Genomic DNA, 26,588 nt, shown 5'->3' with positions numbered 1-26,588 from the left:
AATAATGGGGGAATGATGGGGAAAATAATGGGGGAATAATGGGGGAATAATGGGGGAATGATGGGGAAAATAATGGGGGAATAATGGGGGGAAATTGAGGAAATAATGGGGGAATAATGGGGGGAAATGGGGAAAAATGGGAAAATAATGGGGGGAAAATGGGGGAATTGGGGAAATAATGGGGGAATAATGGGCAATTATAACAGGAAATAATTGGAAAAAAATGGTAATTATAACAGGAAAAATGGGGGAATAAAGGGAAAAATCGGGGGAAATATAATGGGGAATAATGGGGGGAAATAGGAAAGAATGGGGGAATAATGGTGGGGAATGATGGGGTGATAATGGGGAAAATTGGGGAGGAAAGGTGGAAAACTGGGGAATAGCTGGAAAATTGGGGGGAAAGGGGGGAAATTCAGGAATTCTGTGGGGATTTTGGGGATTTGGGGATTTGCTGGGGCTCTCACAGGCGCAGCGCAGGTCCCGGGCTGGGAAAAGTGGGGTAAAAGCTGGAAAATTGGGGGTTAAGGGGGGAAATTCAGGAATTCCATGGGGATTTTGGGGATTTTGGGGATTTGCTGGGGCTCTCACAGGCGCAGCGCAGGTCCCGGGCTGCGTGGTGGCCCTGGATGCGCAGCTGGAACACGGAGTGGGAGCGGGACGAGCGCTCATTGAGCCCCGTGCGGGCAACGGAGCGCTGGGAACCGGCACGGAGCAACAGCTCCAGAACCTGGGGGGAAATAATGGGGGAAAATAATGGGGAATTAATGGGGAATAATGGGGGAATGATGGGGGATTAATGGGGGAATGATGGGGGAATAATGGGGAATGATGGGGGAATAATGGGGGAATAATGGGGGAATAATGGGGGAAATTATGGGGGAAAATAATGGGGGAATGATGGGGGAAATAATGGGGGAATGATGGGGGAATGATGGGGAAATGATGGGGAATGATGGGGGAATGATGGGGGAAATAATGGGGAATAATGGGGAATAATGGGGGAATAATGGGGGAAATGATGGGGGAATGATGGGGGAATAATGGGGGAATAATGGGGGGAAATTGGGGGAATGATGGGGAATAATGGGTGAATAATGGGGGAATGATGGGGAATGATGGGGGAATGATGGGGAATGATGGGGGAAATAATGGGGAATAATGGGGAATAATGGGGGAAATGATGGGGGAATGATGGAATAATGGGGGAATAATGGGGGGAAATTGGGGGAATGATGGGGAATAATGGGTGAATAATGGGGGAATAATGGGGAATGATGGGGGAATGATGGGGGAATAATGGGGAAATAATGGGGGAAATGATGGGGAATAATGGAGGAATAATGGGGAATAATGGGGGAATGATGGGGGAATGATGGGGAATGATGGGGGAATAATGGGGGAAAACCCTTCTGAAATGCCCCATTTTTCCCCTTAAACCCCCAAATTTCCCCTAAAACCCCCAAATTTCCCCAGAATTCCCGGTTCCCCACCTGCTCCTCGCTCTCCACGGGCACCCAGGTGAGGTTGGGCACGTGCAGCTCCACATTCCCCACTCAGAAAGGCCAAATTTCCTCATAAAACCCCTCTGAAATTCCCGATTTTTCCCCAAAACCCCCAAATCTCCCCCCAGTGCCCAATCCCCACCTGCTCCTCGCTCTCCACGGGTACCCAGGTGAGGTTGGGCACATGCAGCTCCACATTCCCCATTTAGAACCCCCAAATTTCTCCCCAGAATTCCCGGTTCCCCACCTGCTCCTCGCTCTCCACGGGCACCCAGGTGAGGTTGGGCACGTGCAGCTCCACATTCCCCATTTAGAATCCCCAGAATTCCCAGTTCCCCACCTGCTCCTCGCTCTCCACAGGTACCCAGGTGAGGTTGGGCACCTGCAGCTCCACATTCCCCATTTAGAACCCCCAGAATTCCCGGTTCCCCACCTGCTCCTCACTCTCCACAGGCACCCAGGTGAGGTTGGGCACGTGCAGCTCCACATTCCCCCCTCAGAATCCCCAAATCCTGGTTCCCCACCTGCTCCTCGCTCTCCACAGGTACCCAGGTGAGGTTGGGCACCTGCAGCTCCACATTCCCCATTTAGAATCCCCAAATCTCCTCAGAATTCCCAGTTCCCCACCTGCTCCTCGCTCTCCACGGGTACCCAGGTGAGGTTGGGCACGTGCAGCTCCACATTCCCCATTTAGAACCCCCAGAATTCCCAGTTCCCCACCTGCTCCTCGCTCTCCACAGGCACCCAGGTGAGGTTGGGCACGTGCAGCTCCACATTCTCCCCTCAAACCCCCACATTTCCCCAGAATTCCCGGTTCCCCACCTGCTCCTCGCTCTCCACAGGTACCCAGGTGAGGTTGGGCACGTGCAGCTCCACATTTCCCACTCACAATGCCCCAATTTCCCCCTAAAACCCCCAACTTTTCACCTAAAACCCCCAAATTTTCACCTCAACCCCCCAAATTTTCACCTAGAACCCCCAAATTTCCCCAAATCCTTGCTCCCCACCTGCTCCTCGCTCTCCACAGGCACCCAGGTCAGGTTGGGCACGTGCAGCTCCACATTCCCCCCTCAGAATCCCCAAATCCTGGTTCCCCACCTGCTCCTCGCTCTCCACAGGTACCCAGGTGAGGTTGGGCACCTGCAGCTCCACATTCCCCACCCTGAATCCCCAAATCTCCCCAGAATTCCCGGTTCCCCACCTGCTCCTCGCTCTCCACAGGTACCCAGGTCAGGTTGGAGACGTGCAGCTCCACATTCCCCATTTAGAACCCCCAGAATTCCCGGTTCCCCACCTGCTCCTCGCTCTCCACAGGTACCCAGGTCAGGTTGGGCACGTGCAGCTCCACATTCCCCACCCTGAATCCCACATTTCCCCAGAATTCCCAGTTCCCCACCTGCTCCTCGCTCTCCACGGGTACCCAGGTGAGGTTGGGCACCTGCAGCTCCACATTCCCCACCCTGAATCCCCAAATCTCCCCAGAATTCCCGGTTCCCCACCTGCTCCTCGCTCTCCACGGGCACCCAGGTCAGGTTGGGCACGTGCAGCTCCACATTCCCCATTTAGAACCCCCAGAATTCCCGGTTCCCCACCTGCTCCTCACTCTCCACAGGTACCCAGGTGAGGTTGGGCACGTGCAGCTCGTCGCTGTCGGGGGCCAGCCTGCGGATCTCCAGCTCGGAGCCGCGCTCCCCCTTGGCCAGCAGCAGGTCCCGCAGGCCCTCGTTGTAGATCTCCAGGAAGCTGGCGGAGAAGCCGTACTGAGGGCGGGGCCGTGCCCGCCGTGCCCGCCCCGCGCCCGCCCCGCGCCCCCGGGGGCTCCAGGGGCTGGGGGGTACCTGCCAGCCCTTGCCCGCCAGGTCCTGGGCGCCGCGGAACAGGTGGCGCACGGCCCGCGGGATCATCCCCCGCGACTCGGGGGCGCCGGGCGGAGCGGGGCCCTCCATGGTGAAGGTTTTGCCGCTGCCCGTCTGCCCGTAGGCGAAGATGCACACGGGGTACCCGTCCAGCGCCGACTGGGAAAGAAAATTCCGGAATTCAGGGGGTTTGGGATGGCCAGGGGGGTTTGGGAGCGCTCAGGCCATTCATTCATTGCCAGGGATCATCCCCAGGATTTGGGGCTGCCAGGGGCACAGGACCCTCCATGGTGAAGGTTTTGCCGCTGCCCGTCTGCCCGTAGGCAAAGATGCACACGGGGTACCCGTCCAGGGCCGACTGAAATGGGAATTGAGGGGATTTAGGAACACTCAGAGGGGTTTGGGATGGGCACAGGGAACATTGACACGTCCAGGGCTGAATGGGAAAGAAAATACCAGAATTCAGAGGGGTTTGGGATGAGCAGGAGGGGTTTGGGAATGGGCAAAGGGAACATTGACACATCCAGGGCCGACTGGGAAAGAAAATTCCGGAATTCAGGAGGATTTGGGATGAGCAGGAGGGGTTTGGGAATGGGCACAGGGAACATTGACCTGTCCAGGGCTGAATGGGAAAGAAAATTCCGGAATTCAGAGGGTTTGGGAATGGGAATTGCAGAATTGGGAATGGGCACAGGGAACATTGATACGTCCAGGGCCGACTGGGAAAGAAAATTCCAGAATTCAGGGGGGTTGGGAATGGGAATTGCAGAATTGGGAATGGGCACAGGGAACATTGACCCGTCCAGGGCCAGCTGGGAAAGAAAATTCCAGAATTCAGAGGGTTTGGGAATGGGAATTGCAGAATTGGGAATGGGCACAGGGAACATTGACACGTCCAGGGCTGAATGGGAAAGAAAATTCCAGAATTCAGAGGGGTTTGGGAATGGTTCAGAGGGATTTGGGAACACTCAGGGAGGTTTGGGATGGGCACAGGGAACATTGACACGTCCAGGGCCAGCTGGGAACAGGATTTTGGGAATTCAGGGGGGTTTGGGATGGCCAGGGGGCTTTGGGAGCGCTCAGGCCATTCATTGCCAGGGATCATCCCCAGGATTTGGGGGTGCCAGGGGCACAGGGCCCTCCATGGTGAAGGTTTTGCCGCTGCCCCTCTGCCCGTAGGCGAAGATGCACACGGGGGACCCGGCCAGGGCCGACTGAAATGGGAATTGAGGGGATTTAGGAACACTCAGAGGGGTTTGGGATGGGCACAGGGAACATTGACACGTCCAGGGCCAGCTGAAATGGGGATTTAGGGGATTTAGGAACAATCAGAGGGGTTTGGGAATGGTCAAAGGGAACATTGACACATCCAGGACTGACTGAAATGGGGAATTTAGAGGATTTAGGAACACTCAGAGGGGTTTGGGAATGGGCACAGGGAACATTGACCTGTCCAGGGCTGAATGGGAAAGAAAATTCCAGAATTCAGAGGGGTTGGGAATGGTTCAGAGGGATTTGGGAACGGTCAGGGAGGTTTAGGATGGGCACAGGGAACATTGACACATCCAGGACCGACTGAAATGGGGATTTAGGAACACTCAGAGGGGTTTGGGATGGGCACAGGGAACATTGACCCATCCAGGGCTGACTGGGAAAGAAAATTCCAGAATTCAGGGGGTTTGGGAATGGTTCAGAGGGATTTGGGAACGCTCAAGAGGGTTTGGGAATGGGAATTGCAGAATTGGGAATGGGCCCACGGAACATTGACCTGTCCAGGGCCAACTGGGAACGGGAATTCAGGGGATTTAGGAACACTCAGAGGGGTTTGGGAATGGTCAAAGGGAACATTGACACGTCCAGGGCCAGCTGGGAAAGAAAATTCCAGAATTCAGGGGGTTGGGAATGGTTCAGAGGGATTTGGGAACACTCAAGAGGGTTTGGGATGGGCACAGGGAACATTGACCTGTCCAGAACCGACTGAAATGGGGATTTAGAGGATTTAGGAACACTCAGAGGGGTTTGGGAATGGGCACAGGGAACATTGACACGTCCAGGGCCAGCTGGGAAAGAGAATTCCGGGATTCAGAGGGGTTGGGAATGGTTCAGAGGGATTTGGGATGGGCACAGGGAACATTGACATGTCCAGGGCCGACTGGGAAAGAAAATTCCAGAATTCAGAGGGGTTTGGGAACGGTCAGGGAGGTTTGGGATGGGCACAGGGAACATTGACCCGTCCAGGGCCAACTGAAATGGGGATTTAGAGGATTTAGGAACACTCAGAGGGGTTTGGGAATGGGCACAGGGAACATTGACACGTCCAGGGCCAGCTGGGAAAGAGAATTCCGGGATTCAGGGGGTTTGGGAATGGTTCAGAGGGATTTGGGAACACTCAAGAGGGTTTGGGAATGGGAATTGCAGAATTGGGAATGGGCCCACGGAACATTGACCTGTCCAGGGCCAACTGGGAACGGGAATTCAGGGGATTTAGGAACACTCAGAGGGGTTTGGGAATGGTCAAAGGGAACATTGACACGTCCAGGGCCAACTGGGAAAGAAAATTCCAGAATTCAGGGGGTTGGGAATGGTTCAGAGGGATTTGGGAACACTCAAGAGGGGTTGGGAATGGTCGGGGGGTTTGGGATGGGCACAGGGAACATTGACCTGTCCAGAACCGACTGAAATGGGGATTTAGGGGATTTAGGAACACTCAGAGGGGTTTGGGAATGGTCAAAGGGAACATTGACACGTCCAGGGCCGACTGGGAAAGAGAATTCTGGAATTCAGGAGGATTTGGGATGAGCAGGAGGGGTTTGGAAACGGTCAGAGGGATTTGGGAACACTCAGAGGGGTTTGGGAACGGTCAGAGGGGTTTGGGAACACTCAGAGGGGTTTGGGAACGGTCAGAGGGGTTTGGGAATTTGGGATTCAGGGGGTTTGGGATGGTCACGGGTTTGGGATGGGCACAGGGGTTTGGGAACACTCACAGGAGTTTGGGAATGGATTTCCTGGAAGATCTCCTGCTGGGATCTGGGGTTGCATTTGGGTGGAATTTGGGGGTAAATGGAGCCGGATTTTGGGTGCAATTTTGGGGATTTTGGGATCCAGGTGGGATTTTTTGGATATTTGGTATTTTTGGGGCAACCACCTGCACCAGGAGCTGGATCTCCTGCAAGATTCCCTGGTGGATTTGGGGTTTTTGGGGCACCCACCTGCACCAGGAGCTGGATCTCTGGAGGATCTCCTGCTGGGATTTGGGGTTGGGTTTGGGGTGGAATTTTGGGATCCAGCTGGGATTTTGGGGTTTTTGAGATCCATGTGGAGATTTTTGGCATTTCTGGGATGCACCCACCTGCACCAGCAGCTGGATCTGCCTGAAGCTCTCCTGTTATGAGGCCCCGGGTGGGATTTGGGTGGGATTTTGGGTGGGATTTGGGGTTTTTTGGGATTTATGGGATGCACACACGTGCACCAGGACCTGGATCTCCCTGAACTCTCCTGTTGTGAGGCCCTGGGTGGGATTTTGGGTGGGATTTTGGGTGGGATTTTGGGGTTTTTGGGGCACACACCTGCACCAGCAGCTGGATCTCCCTGAACTCTCCTGTTGTGAGGCCCTGGGTGGGATTTGGGTGGGATTTTGGGTGGGATTTTGGGGTTTTTTGGGGCACTGACCTGCACGAGCAGCTGGATCTCCCTGAAGCTCTCCTGGTGTGATTTGGGTGGGATTTTGGGTGGGATTTTGGGGATTTTGGGGCACACACCTGCACCTGGATCTCCCTGAAGATCTCCTGCTGTGAGGCCCTGGGTGGGATTTGGGCAGGATTTGGGTGGGATTTTGGGATTTTTGGGGCACTGACCTGCACCAGCAGCTGGATCTCCCTGAAGCAGCTGGATCACCCTGATTTGGGTGGGATTTGGGTGGGATTTGGGTGGGATTTGGGCGGGATTTGGGTGGGATTTTGGGGTTTCTGGGATGCACCCACCTGCACCAGCAGCTGGATCTCCCTGAAGCTCTCCTGGTGGGATTTGGGCAGGATTTTGGGTGGGATTTTGGGGATTTTGGGGCACACACCTGCACGAGCAGCTGGATCTCCCTGAAGATCTCCTGCTGCGAGGCCCCGGGCGGGAAGACGCGGTCGAAGCTGAAGTCGTAGCGCAGCTCTGCCCGCCGCTCCCGGCCCACCTGTGACTGCGGGGGGGAAATGGAGATTTGGGGAGAAAACACGGGAAATTGGGCAAACAAATGGAGATTTGGGGCAAAATAATGGGGTTTGGGGCAAAGAAATGGGGTTTGGGGTAAAAAAAATAGGGTTTGGGGTAAAAAAAATGGGGTTTGGGGCAAAAAGAATGGGGTTTGGGAAGAGAAAAAGGGGTTTTGGGAGGGGAAAAAGGGGTTTTGGGAGGGAGAAAAGGGGTTTGGGAGGAGAAAAAGGGGTTTTGGGAGGGGGAAAAGGGATTTTGGGAGGGGAAAAGGAGTTTTGGGAAGAGAAAAAGGGATTTTGGGAGGGGGAAAGGGGTTTTGGGAGGGAGAAAAGGGATTTTGGGAGGGGAAAAAGGGGTTTTGGGGGGGGAAAAGGGGTTTTGGGAGGGGGAAAAGGGGTTTGGGGAGGGAGAAAAGGGGTTTGGGGAGGGGAAAAGGGATTTGGGAGGAGAAAAAGGGGTTTTGGGAGGGAGAAAAGGGGTTAGGGAAGGGAGAAAAGGAAAGGGATTTTGGGAGGGGAAAAGGGGTTTTGGGAGGGGAAAAGGGGTTTGGGAAGAGAAAAAGGGGTTTTGGGAGGGGGAAAGGAGTAAAAAGGGGTTTTGGGAAGAGAAAAAGGGGTTTTGGGAAGAGAAAATGGGGGTCTGGGAGGAGAAAAAGGGGTTTTGGGAGGGGAAAAAGGAGTTTTGAGGAGGGGGAAAAGGGGTTTGGGCAGAGAAAAAGGGGGTTTAGGAGGGCAAAGGGTTTTTGGGAGGCCAGAGCCGTTCTGGGGTGCAAGGGGCACGTTTGCAGCCCAGAGCACTGACATCGTCGGGCCGGGTGAGCACCAGGCTGCGCGCGTCCTGCGGGGGGAAGTGCAGGTGGGGCAGCCCCCGCTGGCGCTCGCGCTCCTCGGGCAGCAGCGGCCGCACGCGGCAGAACACGCGGATGTTCCCCTGGGAAAGGAAATAACAACAAGGGAATGAGGGCTGGGATAAAGGGGTGTGACCCTGGGAAAGCAAATATCAATGGGAATGAGGGCTGGGATAAAGGGGTGTGACCCTGGGAAAGGAAAAACAGCACGGGAATGAGGGGTGGGATAAAGGGGTGTGACCCTGGGAAAACAAATATCAATGGGAATGAGGGGTGGGATAAAGGGGTGTGACCCTGGGAAATGAAATAACAGCACGGGAATGAGGGGTGGGATAAAGGGGTGTGACCCTGGGAAATAAAATATCAATGGGAATGAGGCACTGGAGTCAGGGGTGTGACCCTGGGAAATGAAATAACAGCATGGGAATGAGGCACTGGAGTCAGGGGTGTGACCCTGGGAACTAAAATATCAATGGGAATGAGGGCTGGGATAAAGGGGTGTGACCCTGGGAAATGAAATATCAATGGGAATGAGGGCTGGGATAAAGGGGTGTGACCCTGGGAAATGAAATATCAATGGGAATGAGGGCTGGGATAAAGGGGTGTGACCCTGGGAAAGGAAATATCAATGGGAATGAGGGCTGGGATAAAGAGGTGTGACCCTGGGAAATGAAATATCAATGGGAATGAGGGCTGGGATAAAGGGGTGTGACCCTGGGAAACCAAAATAATCACGGGAATGAGGGATGGGATTGGTGGGAAATCACAATAACAGCACGGGAATGAGGGATAGGATTGGTGGGAAACAAAAATAACAACAGGAATGAGGGGTGGGATTGGTGGGAACCAAATAACAACAAGGGAATGAGGGGTGGGATTGGTGGGGAAACAAAAATAACAGCAAGGGAATGAGGGGTGGGATTGGTGGGAAATCAAATAACAGCAAGGGAATGAGGGGTGGGATTGGTGGGAAATCAAATAACAGCAAGGGAATGAGGGGTGGGATTGGTGGGAAACCAAATAACAGCAAGGGAATGAGGGCTGGGATTGGTGGGAAATCAAATAACAACAAGGGAATGAGGGGTGGGATTGGTGGGAAATCAAATAACAACAAGGGAATGAGGGCTGGGATTGGTGGGGAACCAAAATATAAATGGGAATGAGGGCTGGGATTGGTGGGAAAAGAAAAATAACAATGGGATTGAGGGGTGGGATTGGTGGGAAACAAAAATATAAATGGGATTGAGGGGCGGGATTGGTGGAAAACAAAAATAACAACGGGAATGAGGGGTGGGATTGGTGGGAAAAGAAAAATGTAAATGGGATTGAAGGGCTGGGATTCAGGGGTGTGACCCTGGGAAACAAAAAATAAATGGGATTGAGGGGTGGGATTAATGGGTGTAACCCTGGGAAATCAAAATAACAATGGGATTGAGGCACTGGATTCATGGGTGCACCCCTGGGAAAACACGGAATTGGGATTGAGGCACTGAACTCGTGGGTGTTGCCTTGGAAGAACCAAAAAATGGGATTGAGGCATGGAATTCAAGGGTGCTGCTCTGGAAAAACAAAAAAATGGGACTCAAGCATGGGACTCCTGTGTGTTCCCACAGGAAAATTTAAAAAAATGGGATTGAGGCATTGAATTCATGGATGTTGCCCTGAAAAAACCCGAAATTGGCATTCAGGCATAGAACTCATGGGTGTTCCCCTGGAAAACAAAAATAAATGGGATTGAGGGATGGAATTAATGGATGTTCCCCTGGGAAACAAAAAAAATTAGGATTGAGCTATGGAAATCATGGGTGTTCCACTGGGAAAACAAAAAATGGGATTGAGGTATGGAACTTGTGAGTGTTCCCCTGAAAAACCCCCAAAAAATGGGATTCAGGCATTGATTTCATGGATGTTGCCCTGGGAAAACCAAAAAAATGGGATTCAGGCATGGAACTTGTGGGTGTTCCCCTGGCAAAATCAAAACTGGGATTCAGGTATTGAACTCATGGATGTTACAATGGGAAAACCGAAAATAAATGGGATTGAGGTGTGGGACTCATGGGTGTTCACCTGGGAAAACCCAAATTTGGGATTGAGGCATTGAATTAATGGGTGTTCCCTGAGAAGACCCCAAAAAACTGGGATTTAGTCATTGGGCCTGGTTCTGGGGGTCTCCCCCCTCAGGAACAGGGGATCTCCCCTCACACAGAACACGCAGATGTTTTCCTGAAAAACCCCACAAGAATTGGATTCAGCCCTTGGGAGCAGTCCCAGGATCTCCCCTCACACAGAACACACAGACATTTCCTTGAAAAACCCCAAAAAATTGGGATTCAGTCATTAGGCCTGGTCCATGGTGTCTCCCCCCTCAGGAACTGGAGGTGTTCCCTCATGCAGGTGTTTCTCTGACAAAACCCCACAAAATTGGGATTCAGCCCTTGGGAGCAATCCAGGGGGGTCTCATCTCCCACAAAACACACAGATATTTCCCTGGAAAATCCCAAAATATTGGGATTTAGTCATTGGGCCTGGTTCTGGGGGTCTCATTCCCCTCAGGAGCTGGGGGTCTCCCCTCACACAGAACACGCAGATGTTTTCCTGAAAAACCCCACAAGAATGGGATTCAGCCCTTGGGAGCAGTCCCAGGGTCTCCCCTCACACAGAACACACAGATATTTCCTTGAAAAACCCCAAAACACTTGGGGTTCAGCCATTGGACCCAGTCCTGAGGGTCTCTCCCCTCAGGAACCAGGGGATCTCCCCTCACACAGAATGTGCAGTTTTCCTGAAAAAACCCCACAAAATCGGGATTCAGCCCTCAGGGGCAGTCCTGGGGGTCTCCCCTCACACAGAACACACAGATATTCCCCTGGAAAACCCAAACAAATCATGATTCACTCATTGGGCCTGGTCGAGGGTGTCTCCCCGCTCAGGAACCGGGGGTGTCCCCTCACACAGAACACGCAGATGTTTTCCTGAGAAAACTCCACAAAAATGGGATTCAGCCCTTGGGAGCAGTCCCAGGGTCTCCCCTCACACAGAACACACAGACATTTCTCTGAAAAACCCCTAAAAACTTGGGGTTCAGCCATTAGGCCTGATCCATGGTGTCTCCCCTCACAGGAACCGGGGGTGTCCCCTCATGCAGAACACACAGATATTCCCCTGAGAAAACTCCACAAAAATGGGATTCAGGCCTTGGGAGCAGTCCCAGGGTCTCCCCTCACACAGAACACACAGATATTCCCCTGGAAAACCCAAACAAATCATGATTCACTCATTGGGCCTGATCCAGGGTGTCTCCCTGCTCAGGAACCAGGGGTCTCCCCTCACACAGAACACGCAGATGTTTTCCTGAAAAACCCCACAAGAATGGGATTCAGCCCTTGGGAGCAGTCCCAGGGTCTCCCCTCACACAGAACACACAGACATTTCTCTGAAAAACCCCTAAAAACTTGGGGTTCACTCATTGAGCCTGGTCCATGGTGTCTCCCCGCTCAAGAACCGGGGGTGTTCCCTCATGCAGATGTTTCTCTGACAAAACCCCACAAAATTGGGATTCAGCCCTTGGGAGCAATCCAGGGGGGTCTCATCTCACACAAAACACACAGATATTTCCCTGGAAAATCCCAAAATATTGGGATTTAGTCATTGGGCCTGGTTCTGGGGGTCTCCCCCCTCAGGAACAGGGGATCTTCCCCTCACACAGAACACGCAGATGTTTTCCTGAAAAAACCCCACAAAAATGGGATTCAGCCCTTGGGAGCAGTCCCAGGGTCTCCCCTCACACAGAACACACAGACATTTCCTTGAAAAACCCCAAAACACTTGGGGTTCAGTCATTGGACCCAGTCCTGAGGGTCTCTCCCCTCAGGAACCAGGGGATCTCCCCTCACACAGAATGTGCAGTTTTCCTGAAAAAACCCCACAAAATCGGGATTCAGCCCTCAAGGGCAGTCCTGGGGGTCTCCCCTCACACAGAACACACAGATATTCCCCTGGAAAACCCAAACAAATCATGATTCACTCATTGGGCCTGGTCCATGGTGTCTCCCCGCTCAGGAACCGGGGGTGTCCCCTCACACAGAACACGCAGATGTTTTCCTGAGAAAACTCCACAAAAATGGGATTCAGCCCTTGGGAGCAGTCCCAGGGTCTCCCCTCACACAGAACACACAGACATTTCCTTGAAAAACCCCTAAAAACTTGGGGTTCAGTCATTGGGCCTGGTCCATGGTGTCTCCCCCCTCAGGAACCGGGGGTGTCCCCTCATGCAGATGTTTCTCTGACAAAACCCCACAAAATTGGGATTCAGCCCTTGGGAGCAATCCAGGGGGGTCTCATCTCACACAAAACACACAGATATTTCCCTGGAAAATCCCAAAATATTGGGATTTAGTCATTGGGCCTGGTTCTGGGGGTCTCCCCCCTCAGGAACAGGGGATCTTCCCCTCACACAGAACACGCAGATATTCCCACACAGAACACACAGATATTCCAACACACAAAACTCCACAAAAATAGGATTCAGCCCTTGGGAGCAGTCCCTGGGTCTCCCCTCACACAGAACACACAGATATTCCCCCAGAAAATCCCAAAAAATCGTGGTTTAGTCATTGGGCCTGTTTCTGGGGGGTCTCCCCCCTCAGGAACAGGGGATCTCCCCTCACACAGAACACACAGATGTTCTCCTGGAAAAACCCCACAAAAATGGGATTCAGGCCTCAAGGGTAATCCCAGGGTCTCCCTTCACACAGAACACACAGACATTTCCTTGAAAAACCCCTAAAAACTTGGGGTTCAGTCATTGAGCCTGGTCCAGGGTGTCTCCCCTCACAGGAACCGGGGGTGTCCCCTCATGCAGAACACGCAGATATTCCCAAATAGGAAAACCCCCCAAAAACAGGGATTCCCCCATTGAGGCCTCCCCCCTCAGTCCCTCCCCCCCAGAACACAGCACCCAAAGCCGTACCCGGAGCTCCTGGATGTCGTTGTGCAGGCGGCGCCGCTCCATCTCCAGCAGGTGGATGCGCTCCTCGTGCTCGGCCAGCAGCGCCCGCTGCGAGGCCTCGAGCTCGCGCAGCGCCGCCACCTGCTCCAGCTGCTCCTGCAGCTGCTGCTGCGCCTGCTGCAGCTGGGCCTGAGGGGGGAAATGCAAAAAAACCCCTCAGAATCACCCCCAGTTCCACAAAGATTCTGAGCCTTGTGCAAAAAAAACTCAGAATCACCCCCAGTTCCACAAAGATTCTGAGCCTTGTGCAAAAAAACCCCTCAGAATCACCCCCAGTTCCACAAAGATTCTGAGCCTTGTGCAAAAAAACCCCTCAGAATCACCCCCAGTTCCACAAAGCTGAGCATTCTGCAGAAAACCCTCAGAATCCCCTCCAGTTCCACAAAGATTCTGAGCATTCTGCCAAAACCCCTCAGAATCACCCCCAATTCCACAAAGCTTCTGAGCATTCTGCCAAAAATCCTCAGAATCCCCAATTCCCCCTCGATTCTGAGCCTTCTGCCAAAAACCCTCAGAATCCCCCCCAATTCCCCAAAGCTTCTGAGCCTTCTGCAAAAAACCCTCAAAATCCCCAATTCCCCCAAGAATCTGAGCCTTCTGCCAAAAACCCTCAAAATCCCCCCAAATTCCACAAAGCTTCTGAGCCTTCTGCCAAAAACCCTCAAAATCCCCCCCAATTCCACAAAGCTTCTGAGCCTTCTGCAAAAAATCCTCAAAATCCCCCCCAATTCCACAAGGCTTCTGAGCCTTCTGCAAAAAACCCTCAAAATCCCCAATTTGCCCCCAAGCTTCTGAGCCTTCTGCAGAAAACCCTCAGAATCCTCAATCCCCCCAAGAATCTGAGCCTTCTGCAAATAACCCTCAAAATCCCCAATTCCCCAAAGCTTCTGAGCGTTCTGCAAAAAACCCTCAAAATCCCCAGATCCCCCCAAGCTTCTGAGCCTTCTGCCAAAAACTCTCAAAATCCCCAATTCCCCCCAAGCTTCTGAGCCTTTGGCAAAAAACCCTCAAAATCCCCAATTCCCCCCTGGCTTCTGAGCCTTCTGCCAAAAAACCCTCAAAATCCCCCCAAATTCCCCAAAGCTTCTGAGCGTTCTGCAGAAAACCCTCAAAATCCCCAATTCCCCCAAGCTTCTGAGCCTTTGGCAGAAAAACCCTCAAAATCCCCAATTCCCCCTGGCTTCTGCCAAAAACCCTCAGAATCCCAAATTCTCCCCTCGCTTCTGAGCCTTCTGCCAAAAATCCTCAAAATCCCAAATTCCCCCCTGGCTTCTGAGCCTTCTGCAAAAAACCCTCAAAATCCCCCCCAATACCCCAAAGCTTCTGAGCCTTCTGCAAAAAACCCTCAAAATCCTCAATCCCCCCAAGCTTCTGAGCCTTTGGCAGAAAAACCCTCAAAATCCCCAATTCCCCCCAGGCTTCTGAGCCTTTTCAGCCTCTCAGGAGAGAAACTCACAAAAAAAATCCCGGTTTTCCTCCTATTTTGCAGATTTTCTGATATTCTCTGTGAAAAGTGCATGTTATATGGCTCTACAGAATTATTTACCATCTGTATTTTGATGTATTAATTAGTAGTACTGTATTAAAATTTTAATAATATGATAAATGTAGTTTTGTAATTCAAAGGTAACTTTTGTAGTTAAAATAAGAACTATGTTAGTGGGATTTTTTGAAGAAAGAAATGAGGCACTCGCACCAGAGAGCAGCCCCAGGACACCTGAATCTTTCAGAAAAAAGAATTTATTGCCCTCTTATCAGAAGACATGAACTTCTTCCCATCTTGAAGGCACTGTTAGGATTCAGAGGAAGAAGTTGATGACCAGAATCCTGTATTTGAATGGAATTTCTGCATCATGTATGAAGTGTATGAATATGCAACAAGTTATTGTTTTTAAGGGTTAATTCTCTGTTAATGTGGGTCCTTTTTTGGGCTCGTGCTACCCAGAAAAAGATACCTGGATGTCCATAACTCTTTGTATTTATTGCCTCATATTGTCCTAATTCGATTTGTCCAAATTATTATTACTCCAATTGTATTACAATTTTTAGAACCATTTTATTACTATTAAACTTTTAAAATTTTAAAAGCAAGTGATTGGCTTTTTTCACATTCTCCAAGGAATTTGGGGTTAAAATTCCCATATTCTGAGGCGTTTTCTGAGGGGTTTTGCCACAATCCAGGCAAACTCCTCATTTTCCCGCCTTTTTTTGGCACCCCCTAGCGGATTTCGAGTTGAAACACAGCAAAAAATGATTCAAATTCCCTTTTTTCCCCCCCAACATTTGGCACCACATTCGCCCATTGTTTCTGAGCCTTTTCAGCTGCTCAGTAGAGAAACTCGCAATAAAACCCCGGTTTTCCTCATATTTTGCAGATTTTCTGACATTCTCCCAGGAATTTGGGGTTAAAATTCCCATATTTTGAGGTATTTTCTGATGCTCAGTAGAGAAATGCACAAAAAAACCCCGGTTTTCCTCATATTTTGCAGACTTTCTGACATTCTCCCAGGAATTTGGGGTTAAAATTCCCATATTTTGAGGTATTTTCTGGTGCTCAGTAGAGAAATTCGCAAAAAAAAGCCCTGGTTTTCCTCATATTTTGCAGATTTTCTGACATTTTCCCAGGAATTTGGGGTTAAAATTCCCATATTTTGAGGTGTTTTCTGAGGGGTTTTGCCACAATCCAGGCAAAGCCCTCGTTTCCCGCCTTTTTTGGCGCCCCCTAGCAGATTTCGAGTTGAAACACAGCAAAAATGATTCAAATTCCCTTTTTTTCCAACATTTTGGACACCTTGAGGGATTTTGGGTGCAAAATCAGTTGTGTTGTCAAAAATCCCCATTTTTCACAATTTTCCCCATATTTTTAGGCATTCCCTGAGAAATTTTGACACCAAAAAATCCAGAATTGATACAACCCCCTCATTTTCCCAACCTTTTCTGGCACTCCTGGTGGCTTTCAACCTGGAGAGTGACTGAACAGCTCTAAAATCCCAGTTTTTAATTAATTTTGAAGCACCCCCTGAGGGATTTTGGGTGCAAAAGCAGCTGAATTGGTGAAAATTCCCATTTTCCCCACATTGTGAGGGGTACCTCTGAAGAATTTCTGACACCAAAAAGCCGGAATTGCCACAAACCCTCATTTTCCTGCCACTTTCTGGGGCCTCTGGAGCAACAAAACAGCTCCAAATTCCCGGGTTTTTTGTGGATTCTGAAGCACCCCCTGAGGGATTTTGGGTGCAAAAGCAGCTGAATTAGTGAAAATTCCCACCTTTCCCAAGTTTTGAAGTTCCCCTGAAGGATTTTGACTCCAAGAAAGCCGGAATTGGCACAAACCCCACATTTCCCCTCCTTTTTTGGTGCCCCCTGGCGGATTTGAGGTCAGAGAGCAACAAAACAGCTCCAAAATCCCAGGGTTTTTTGCACATTTTCAGGAACCCTTGAGGATTTTGGAGCCAGAAGCAGCTGGATTGGTGAAAATTCCCATTTCCCCCACATTTCAAGGCACTTTCAGAGCGATTTTGGTGCAAAAAAACCCAAATTGGTGCCAACCCCTCATTTTCCCGCCCTTTTTGGCGCCCCCTGGCGGATTTTCCCCTCACAGCTTCCCGCCATTTTTTACACCCCCCCCCCCCCACCCCCCCCGATGGATTCCAGATGGGAAAGCTCAAAATGGCTCCAAAATTCCCATTTTTTCAGGGATTTCTCAGGAATTGGGGGCCCTACCCCAGTGTTCTCCAGCTGCTCCGACAGCGCCTGTGCCCGGCCCAGGGCCTCGTCCCTCTCCTGCCGCCGCTGCTGCTCCTCAGCCTGCAGCCGCCGCTCCTCGGCCTCCAGGGCCTCCACCCGGCCCCGGCTCTGCTCCAGCTCCTCACGGCACTGAGACACCTCCAGCTCCAGGGAGCTGTGGGAAATGGGGAAATCCCAGAAAATCCGGGATTTTAGGGCAGTTCGAGGCGTTTTGGGTGAGTTTCTTGAGGGATTTGGGGAATTTTCAGGAGGGTTCGGAGGGACTTTTGGAGATCATGAGGGGATTCAGGAAATTTCAGGGATTTCCTGAAGGGTTCTGAGGGAATATTGGGCATCTTGAGGGGAGTCAGGAAATTTCAGGGATTTCCTGAAGAGTTCTGAGGGAAATGTTGGGGATCATGAGGGGAGTCAGGAAATTTCAGGGATTTCCTGAAGGGTTCGGAGGGACTTTTGGAGATCTTGAGGGGATTCAGGAAATTTCAGGGATTTCCTGAAGGGTTCGGAGGGACTTTTGGAGATCATGAGGGGATTCAGGAAATTTCAGGGATTTCCTGAAGGGTTCTGAGGGACTTTTGGAGATCATGAGGGGATTCAGGAAATTTCAGGGATTTCCTGAAAGATTCTGAGGGAATATTGGGGATCATAAGGGGATTCAGGAAATTTCAGGGATTTCCTGAAGGGTTCTGAGGGAATATTGGGCATCTTGAGGGGATTCAGGAAATTTCAGGGATTTCCTGAAGGGTTCTGAGGGAATATTGGGGATCTTGAGGGGAGTCAGGAAATTTCAGGGATTTTCTGAAGGGTTCTGAGGGAATATTGGGCATCTTGAAGGGAGTCAGGAAATTTCAGGGATTTCCTGAAGAGTTCTGAGGGAAATATTTGGGATCATGAGGGGATTCAGGAAATTTCAGGGATTTCCTGAAGGGTTCTGAGGGAACATTGGGGATCTTGAGGGGTTTTGAGGAGATTTGTGGAAATTTCAGGGATTTTCCGAAGAGCTCTGAGGGGATTTTGGGGATCATGAGGGGTTTTGAGGGGATTTGGGGAATTTTCTGGGATTTCCCAAACGGTTCTGACGGAATTTTGGGGATCTTGAGGGGTTTTGGAGCAATTTGTGGAAACTTCAGGAATTTCAGAAGGGTTCTGAGGGAATTTTGGGGACCTTGAGGGAGTTTGGATCAATTTGTGGAAATTTCAGGAATTTCAGAAGGATTCTGAGGGAATTATGGGGATCTTCAGGGGTTTTGAGGGGATTTGTGGAAATTTCAGGGATTTTCCAAAGGGTTCTGAAGGAATTTTGGGAATCTCAAATTTCAAAGGAAAATTTGGGGGAAATGTGGGATAATTTGGGGGACTTTTGGGGAATTCCAGGAACTTTTGACAGCTTTTAGAGAAATTTTGAGGGGATCTTGAGTAGATCTAGGAAAAACCACATTTGGAGGATTTTAGGTGAATTTGAGGTGAATTAGGAATTTTTCAGGAGGGTTTTAGGGAATATCAGGAGGGATCTTTTGAGGGATTTTAAGGGATTTTAATTTTCTCAGCATTCCCACTCCCTCCAGAGCAGGATTTTTAGGGATTTGGGACAGTTTTGATGGATTTTGGTGCATTTTTGATGGATTTTGGTGCATTTTTGATGGATTTTGGTGCATTCCTCACCCAACTCTGGAGCTGAGGCTGCTCTCACAGCACCTGTGCTCCCTCACGAGGGGAATTTGGGGCACTTTGGAGGGGTTTTGGTGGATTTTGGGGCAGTTTGATGGATTTTAGTCAGGTTTTGGTGGATTTTGGGACAGTTTAATGGATTTTAGTCAGGTTTGGAGGATTTTGGGGCACTTTAGATGGATTGTGGTCAGGTTTGGAGGATTTTGGGGCAGTTTGGATGGATTTTAGTCTGGTTTTGATGGATTTTGGGGTAGGTTTTGATTGATTTTGGGGCAGTTTGAAGGATTTTCGTCAGGTTTGGATGGATTTTGGTCAGGCTTTGATGGATTTTGGGGCAGTTTGGATGATTTTGGTTCAGTTTTGGTGGATTTGGGGGCAGTTTTTCAGGATTTTGAGGCAGTCTGGATGGATTTTGGTGCAGTTTATCAGGATTTTGGTCAGGTTTTGATGCATTTGGGGCAGTCTGGATGGATTTAGAGCAGTTTTCAGTGGATTTTAAGCAGATTTAGGCCCATTTAGGCCCATTTCTCACCCGACCCTGGTGCACAGGGTGCTCTCTCTGCTCTCCCTCTCTCCCAGGTCCCTCTGCAGGGGGATGTGGGTGCGTTTGGGGCAGGTTTTGATGGATTTGGGGCAGTTTTAAGCAGATTTAGGTGCAGGTTTCAGGGGATTTAGGCCCGTTTCTCACCTGACCCTAGTGCACAGGCTGCTCTCCCTGCTCTCCCTCTCTCCCAGTAGGGGGATGTGGGTGTGTTTTGGGCAGGTTTCAGTGCATTTGGGGCAGGTTTGGATGGATTTGGGGCAGGTTTTGCTGGATTTTTGTGCAGGTTTCAGGGGATTTGGGTACATTTCTCACCCGACCCTGGTGCACAGGCTGCTCTCCCAGCTCTCCCTCTCTCCCAGCAGGGGGATGTGGGTGCATTTGGGGCAGGTTTTGCTGGATTTAGGTGCAGGTTTCAGGGGATTAGGTGCAGTTTTAAGCAGATTTAGGCCCATTTAGGCCCATTTCTCACCCGACCCTGGTGCACAGGCTGCTCTCTCTGCTCTCCCTCTCGCCCAGCTCCCTCTGCAGGGGATGTGGGTGCATTTGGGGCAGGTTTGGATGGATTTTTGTGCAGTTTTAAGCGGATTTAGGCCCATTTCTCACCCGACCCTGGTGCACAGGCTGCTCTCCCGGCTCTCCCTCTCTCCCAGCTCCCTCTGCAGCTGCTGCAGCCGCTCTCTCAGGGCTCGGTTGCCGCTCTCCAGTTCCCTTTTCTCGCTGTCCAGGCCCTGCAGCCGCTCCTGGGCCCGGCCCAGCGCCTCCCGCAGGTCCCCGAGCTGCCCCCGCAGGTCCCAGGGCGGCCGCTTGGGGGCGCCCTTGGAGCTCGCCGTGCTCGTGGCTGAGCCTGGGGGGGGGGAAAAGGGGGATTGGGGACATTCTGGGGGGATTGGGGACATCCAGGGGGATTTGGGGACATCCAGGGGGGACTGGGGACATCCAGGGGGGATTGGGGACAGGCGCCCTTGGAGCTCGCCGTGCTCGTGGCTGAGCCTGGGGAGGGACAAAGGGGATTGGGGACATCCAGGGGGGACTGGGGACATTGGGGAAGGGATTGGGGACATCCACGGGGGACTGGGGACATCCAGAGAGGATTGGGGACATCCAGAGGGGATTGGGGACATCCAGAGGGGAGTGGGGACATTCTGAGGGGATTGGGGACACCCAGAGGGGTTTGGGGACATTGGGAAAGGGACTGGGGACATCAGAGGAGGAGTGGGGACATTGGGATGCAGAGTGGGGACATTGGAGGGGAGTTTGGGGACATTGGGAGGGGCTTGGGGACACTGCGGGGGGAGCCCTGGGACAGAAGGTCCTGGGCCTTGGGGACATGGGGAGGGGCTTGGGGACAGGGAAAGGGCAGCCTTGGGAACACTGAGGGGGTGCCAAAGGGGACCCTGGGGACATCAGGAGGGGACCCTGGGGACACTGGGGAGGAGTTGGGGACACTGGGGAGGGCTTGGGGTCATGAGGAAGGGACCAAGGACATTGGGGGGGCTTGGGGACATTGGTGAGAGACCTGGGGACATCAGGAGTGGCTTGGGGACAGGGAAAGGGTGGCCTTGGGGACATTGAGGGGGTGCCAAAGGGGACCCTGGGGACATCAGGAGGGGACCCTGGGGACCCTGAGGAGGGGCTGGGGACACTGGAAAGGGCTTGGGGACACTGGGAGAGGTTTGGGGCCATGAGGAAGGGACAGAGGACATTGGGGGGGCTTGGGGACATTGGTGAGAGACCTGGGGACACTGGGGACAGGTGGCCCTGGGGACACTGGGGAGGGGTTGGGGACACTGGGAGAGGTGTGGGGACATTGGGGAGGGGTCCTGGGGACATTGGGGACATTGGGGAGGGGTCCTGGGGACACTGGGGGCTCTCAGGTCTCACCTGCCCTGGGAGCAGCTGCCACTGACGCCGCCTTCCGAGGGCCATCTGGGGACATTGGGGACACATTGAGGACATTGGGGACACATTGGGGACACATTGGGGACACATTGGGGACATTGGGGACACATTGGGGACACACTGGGGACACTGGGGACATTGGGGACACATTGGGGACACATTGGGGACACACTGGGGACACTGGGGACATTGGGGACACATTGGGGACACATTGGGGACATTGGGGATACATTGGGGACATTGGGGACACATTGGGGACACATTGGGGACATTGGGGACACATTGGGGACACATTGAGGACATTGGGGACATTGGGGACACATTGGGGACATTGGGGGGGGTTTGAACCCCCTGACACCCCCCAGGCCACACTGAGCCCTCCCCAAAGCCCCTTGAAATCCCCCAAATGTCCCCAAAGCCCCTTGAACTGCCCCAAATCCCCTTCAACTGCCCCCAAAACCCCTCTAGAACCCCTAAATCCCCTTCAACTGCCCCAAATGCCCCCAGATCCCCTCTAAACCCCCCAAATCCCCTTTAACTGCCCCAAATCCCCATTAAATGCCCCCAAATCCACTTGAACTGCCCCAGACCTCCAATAAATGCCCCCAACATCCCCTTTAACTGCCCCAAATCCCCTTTAAGTCCCCCAAATCCCCATTAAATCCCCTAAAATCCCCTTTAACTGCAACATAGCCGCTCTGAATGCCCCCAAATCCCCTTGAACTGCCCCAGATCCCCATTAAATGCCCCCAAATCCCCTTTACCTGCCCCAAACCCCATTAAATGCCCCCAAATCCCCTTGAACTGCCCCAGACCCCCATTAAATCCCCCAAATCCCCTTTACCTGCCCCAGACTCCCTCCTTTAAATCCCCAAATCCCCTTGAACTGCCCCCAAACCCCATTAAATGCCCCCAAATCCCCTTGAACTGCCCCAGATCCCCATTAAATGCCCCCAAATCCCCTTTACCTGCCCCTACACCCCCATTAAATGCCCCCAAATCCCATTAGACCCCCCCAAATCCCATTAGACCCTCCCAAATCCCCTTTAACTGCCCCCAAACCCCATTAGACCCCCCCAAATCCCCTTTAACTGCCCCCAAATCCCCTTTACCTGCCCCAGACTCCCTCCTTTAAATCCCCCAAATCCCCTTGAACTGCCCCCAAACCCCATTAAATGCCCCCAAATCCCCTTGAACTGCCCCAGATCCCCATTAAATGCCCCCAAATCCCCTTTACCTGCCCCTACACCCCCATTAAATGCCCCCAAATCCCATTAGACCCCCCCAAATCCCATTAGACCCTCCCAAATCCCCTTTAACTGCCCCCAAACCCCATTAGACCCCCCCAAATCCCCTTTAACTGCCCCCAAATCCCCTTTACCTGCCCCCAGACCCCCATTAAATGCCCCCAAATCCCCTTTACCTGCCCCAGACCCCCATTAGACCCCCCCAAACCCCATTAAATGCCCCCAAACCACATAAACCCCCCCAAATCCCCTTTCGGAGCCCGCTCTCCGCTCCGTGCCCCGTTTCCCCCCGTACCGTTCTTCCCCGCCGCCGCGGCGGGGCCCAGCGTTCGCAGCGGGGCCCTGAGCGGGGCCTTGGGCGCGGCCTTGGCAGCTCCGGGCCCGAGCCCGGTCCGCGATCGTTTCTGTCAGGGGACAAACGGCGTCAGGCGCGGGCAGGGCCGGGCCGAGCCCGCGCGGGGAGCGCTCCCTCCGCACCTGCTGGGGAGGAGCGGCGGGCGGGCCCTCGGACGGGGCCCGCTTCTCCTGGCCCCGGGCCACCGGCAGCCGCGAGAGCCCCGGGCGCGGCCCCGGGAGCGCTGCGGGACCGGCCTGAGGCGGCGCCGCCATCTTGTCCCGCGCGCCTTCAAACCGCCGCGCGCACATTGCGGCCAATGGCGGGGCGAGGTGGGAGGGGTGGGCCCGCCCCTCATGGGGTTTGGCCAATGGGAGAGCGAGGTGGGAGTAGGGAGAGCCAATGGGAGCGCGGGGCGGGGTCAGGGAGGGTGGAGGTTCGCCCGCCAAGGGGTAACGGCTGAGGGGGCGGGGCTTGTGTGGTGGGAGAGGGCGAGGATTGGCTGAGAGGAGAGAGGGCGGGGTTTATACAGTGGGCGTGGGCATGTAAAGCACGGTCTTGTTTTGGTTGTTGGGGAGGGGGCGTGGTCTGAGTCAAGCCCCGCCCATAGAGCACGAACATCCCCAAATTTACGCAAATATCCCCAAATCCATCTAAAATGTCCCTAAATTCACTCAAACTATTCCCCAATCCACCAATAATATCCCCAAATCCTCCCAAAATATCCCCAAATCATCTAAGATATCCCCAAATCCTCCCAAAATATCTCCAAATCCATCCAAAATATCCCCAAATCCATCCAAACTGTTCCCAAATCCACCCAAATATCCCCAAATCCACCCAAATATCCCCAAATCTGCCCCAGAAGCCTTCCTAAATCCACCCAAATATCCCCAAATCCACGCATTGGGGGCGTGGCCTCAGCCCGGTGGGCGCGGCCTCTGCGGCGGCTGGGCCCTTGGTTGTTAAGTGGGCGTGGCCATAACGTTGTGGGCGTGGCCCCGCCCTCTGCAGCGCCGCTGCGGGCGCGTTAAGGAGGCGTGGCTTGCGCGCAATGGGCGTGGCCACCCCCGCAATGGGCGTGGCCTGAGCGCGGCGGGGCATCCCCGGCTGCGAGTGGGGGGGAGTGGGGGAAGGGGGGGGGGGATTTTGGGGGCGTTTTTGGGGTCTCGGCCTTGGCCCCGCCCCCTCCCATCCCCGGGGGGGTCCCGGGGGGGTCCCGGGGGGGTCCCCGGTGCCGCCGTCCCTCGTGTGCCCCCCCCGGCCCCCCCCGCGCCGCCGCTGCTGCGTCACGGCCCCGCCGCCAACGCCGCCCGCGCCCGCAGCGGCCGCCGGGGCCGGGCCGGGGGCGCCGACACCCCCGGGACCCCCCCGGGACCCCCGGGAACCCCCCGGGAACCCCCAGGGAACCCCCGGGAACCCCCCGGGACCGGCAGCAGAGACTCGGGACCCCTGCCCGCGTGAGAGCCCCCCCGCGCCGGAACCGCCCCAGAGAAACAGGGACGCACCCCAGAAACAGGGACAGACCCCAAAATATAGGGACAGAACCCCAAAATATAGGGACAGAACCCCAAAATATAGGGATACACCCCAGAGAAACAGGGACGCACCCCAGAGAAACAGGGACAGGACCCCAAAATATAGGGACAGAACCCCAAAATATAGGGACAGACCCCAAAATATAGGGAACCACCCCAGAGAAACAGGGACGCACCCCAAAAACAGGGACAGACCCCAAAATATAGGGACAGAACCCCAAAATATAGGGACAGACCCCAAAATATAGGGAACCACCCCAGAAATAGGGACAGAACCCCAAAATATAGGGACAGACCCCAAAATATAGGGAACCACCCCAGAAATAGGGACAGAACCCCAAAATATAGGGACAGAACCCCAAAATATAGGGAACCACCCCAGAGAAACAGGGACGCACCCCAAAGAAACAGGGATGCACCCCAGAAATAGGGACAGAACCCAAAAATATAAGGATACACCCCAAAGAAACAGGGATGCACCCCAAAAATAGCGACAGAATGGCAGAAATAGGGACAGACCCCTAAAAATAGGGACAGACCCCCAGAAATAGGGACAGACCCCCAAAGAAACAGGGAGGCACCCCAAAAACAGGGACAGACCCCCAGAAATAGGGACAGACCCCTAAAAATAGCGACAGAATGGCAGAAATAGGGACAGACCCCAAAGAAACAGGGATGCACCCCTGAAATAGGGACAGACCCCCAGAAATAGGGACAGCCCAATGGGAAGGGGACACCCCCAAAAACGGGACCCGCCCCGGGAATGGGACACCCCAAAAATCGGGACACACCCTCCCCCCACGGAACCCCGCCCCCCAAATAAGGGACATCCCAAAACTGGAGCCATCCCCCCATGGGACACCCCAAAATGGGACCCTTCATATGGGACAGCGCCCCCCAAACTGGGACACCCAAACTGGGACCCCCCAAACTGGGAACCCCCAAACTGGGACCCTCCAAACTGGGACCTCCACCCTAACTGGGAGCCCCTAAACTGGGACCCCTCCCCAAACAGGGACCCTCCCCCAAACTTGGAACTTCCCAAAACTGGGACCCCCCCCCCAAACTGGGACCCCCCCAAACTGGGAATCCTCAAACTGGGAACCCCCAAACTGGGACCCTCCCCAAACTGAGATCCCCCCAAACTGAAACCCCCCCCAAACTGGGACCCTCCCCCAAATCTGGACCACCCCAAACTCAGATCCCTCCCCAAACTGGGACCCCCAAACTGGGACCCCTCCCCAAAACCACACACCCCCCCCAACTGGGAATCCTCAAACTGGGACCCCCAAACTGGGACCCCTCCTCAAACTGGGACCCCCCCCAAACTGGGATCACCCAAACTGGGAACTCTCCCCAAACTGGGAATCCTCAAACTGGGACCCCTTCCAAACTGGGACCCCCAAACTGGGACCCCTCCCCAAACTGGGACCCCTCCCCAAACCAGACCCCCCCAAACTGGGACCCCTCCCCAAACTGGAACCCCCCCAAACTGGGAATCCTCAAACTGGGGCCCCTTCTCAAACTGGGACCCGTCCCCAAACCAGAACCCCCCAAACTGGGATCACCCAAACTGAGACCCTCCCCAAACTGGAACCTTTCCCCAAATTGGGACCCCCCAAACTGGGACCTTTCCCCAAATTGAGACCCCCCTCCCCAAACTGGGACCCCCCAAACTGGGACCCTCCCAAACTGGGACCCCTCCCCAAACTGGGACCCCTCCCCAAACCGGGACCCCTCCCCAAACCGGGTCCCCCAAGCCGCCCTTTGCCCGTTTTTGGGGTGCCATTGCCGCTGTGTCCCCCAGCCCCGGGTGTGATGGAGGCCGCCGAGGGGGGGGCGCCGCCCCCGAGCCCCCCGAGGCCCCCCCAGATCGGGGAGGGGCAGGACGTGCTGGCACGCTGGACAGACGGACTGCTGTACCTGGGCGTGGTCAAGAAGGTGGGAGCCCAAACTGCCCCAGAGCTGCCCCAAAGCACCCCAAACATGGCCCTGAAACTGCCCCAAACATGGCCATGAAACTGCCCCAAAACTGCCCCAAACATGGCCATGAAACTGCCCCAAACATGGCCATGAAACAGCCCCAAGACCAGCCTGAAACAGCCCCAAAAATGGACCCTGAAACAGCCCCAAAATGGCCCTGAAACAGCCCCAAAATGGCCCTGAAACAGCCCCAAAATGGCCATGAAACAGCCTCA

General features: G+C 53.6%; 2 protein-coding genes across 10 annotated transcripts in view; one reads left to right on the top strand and one right to left on the bottom strand.

Moving 5' to 3' along the window:
* Nucleotides 1–23,398, bottom strand: part of KIFC1 (kinesin family member C1) — a 33,421-nt gene extending 10,023 nt beyond the window's left edge. For 2 of the 9 annotated variants that reach the window (XR_013185362.1, XR_013185361.1), the window contains exons 1-10: nucleotides 22,996–23,393; nucleotides 22,814–22,922; nucleotides 21,254–21,298; nucleotides 19,976–20,216; nucleotides 17,140–17,317; nucleotides 13,378–13,545; nucleotides 8,363–8,491; nucleotides 7,431–7,547; nucleotides 3,344–3,520; nucleotides 3,098–3,265 (exon numbers count right to left, since the gene is read on the bottom strand). Coding sequence is in view for 5 of the 9 variants with exons in the window: in XM_077191132.1 (XP_077047247.1) it covers nucleotides 592–730; nucleotides 2,902–2,943; nucleotides 3,140–3,265; nucleotides 3,344–3,520; nucleotides 7,431–7,547; nucleotides 8,363–8,491; nucleotides 13,378–13,545; nucleotides 17,140–17,317; nucleotides 19,976–20,216; nucleotides 21,254–21,298; nucleotides 22,814–22,922; nucleotides 22,996–23,163 (1,639 nt within the window). In the remaining 4 variants the exon portion in view is untranslated. Of the gene's footprint in view, nucleotides 1–591; nucleotides 731–2,029; nucleotides 2,072–2,901; nucleotides 2,944–3,097; nucleotides 3,266–3,343; nucleotides 3,521–7,430; nucleotides 7,548–8,362; nucleotides 8,492–13,377; nucleotides 13,546–17,139; nucleotides 17,318–19,975; nucleotides 20,217–21,253; nucleotides 21,299–22,813; nucleotides 22,923–22,995 lie in introns of all 9 variants that reach the window. The other 7 variants (XM_077191132.1, XM_077191131.1, XR_013185364.1 and 4 more) reach the window with 7 other exon arrangements.
* Nucleotides 23,399–23,944: 546 nt separating this feature from the next.
* LOC129134577 (PHD finger protein 1-like) overlaps nucleotides 23,945–26,588 on the top strand; it is a 44,028-nt gene continuing 41,384 nt past the window's right edge. Inside the window, 2 exon segments of the mRNA XM_077191068.1 lie at nucleotides 23,945–24,312; nucleotides 26,198–26,331. Of these exon segments, the coding sequence (XP_077047183.1) occupies nucleotides 26,209–26,331 (123 nt within the window). The 5' untranslated portion in view covers nucleotides 23,945–24,312; nucleotides 26,198–26,208.

The sequence above is a fragment of the Agelaius phoeniceus genome, chromosome 27, assembly GCF_051311805.1.
Source record: "Agelaius phoeniceus isolate bAgePho1 chromosome 27, bAgePho1.hap1, whole genome shotgun sequence".
Lineage (NCBI taxonomy): Eukaryota > Metazoa > Chordata > Aves > Passeriformes > Icteridae > Agelaius > Agelaius phoeniceus.
The sequence above is the reverse complement of the archived record's forward strand: the minus strand, read 5'-3'. Positions and strand labels throughout refer to the sequence as shown.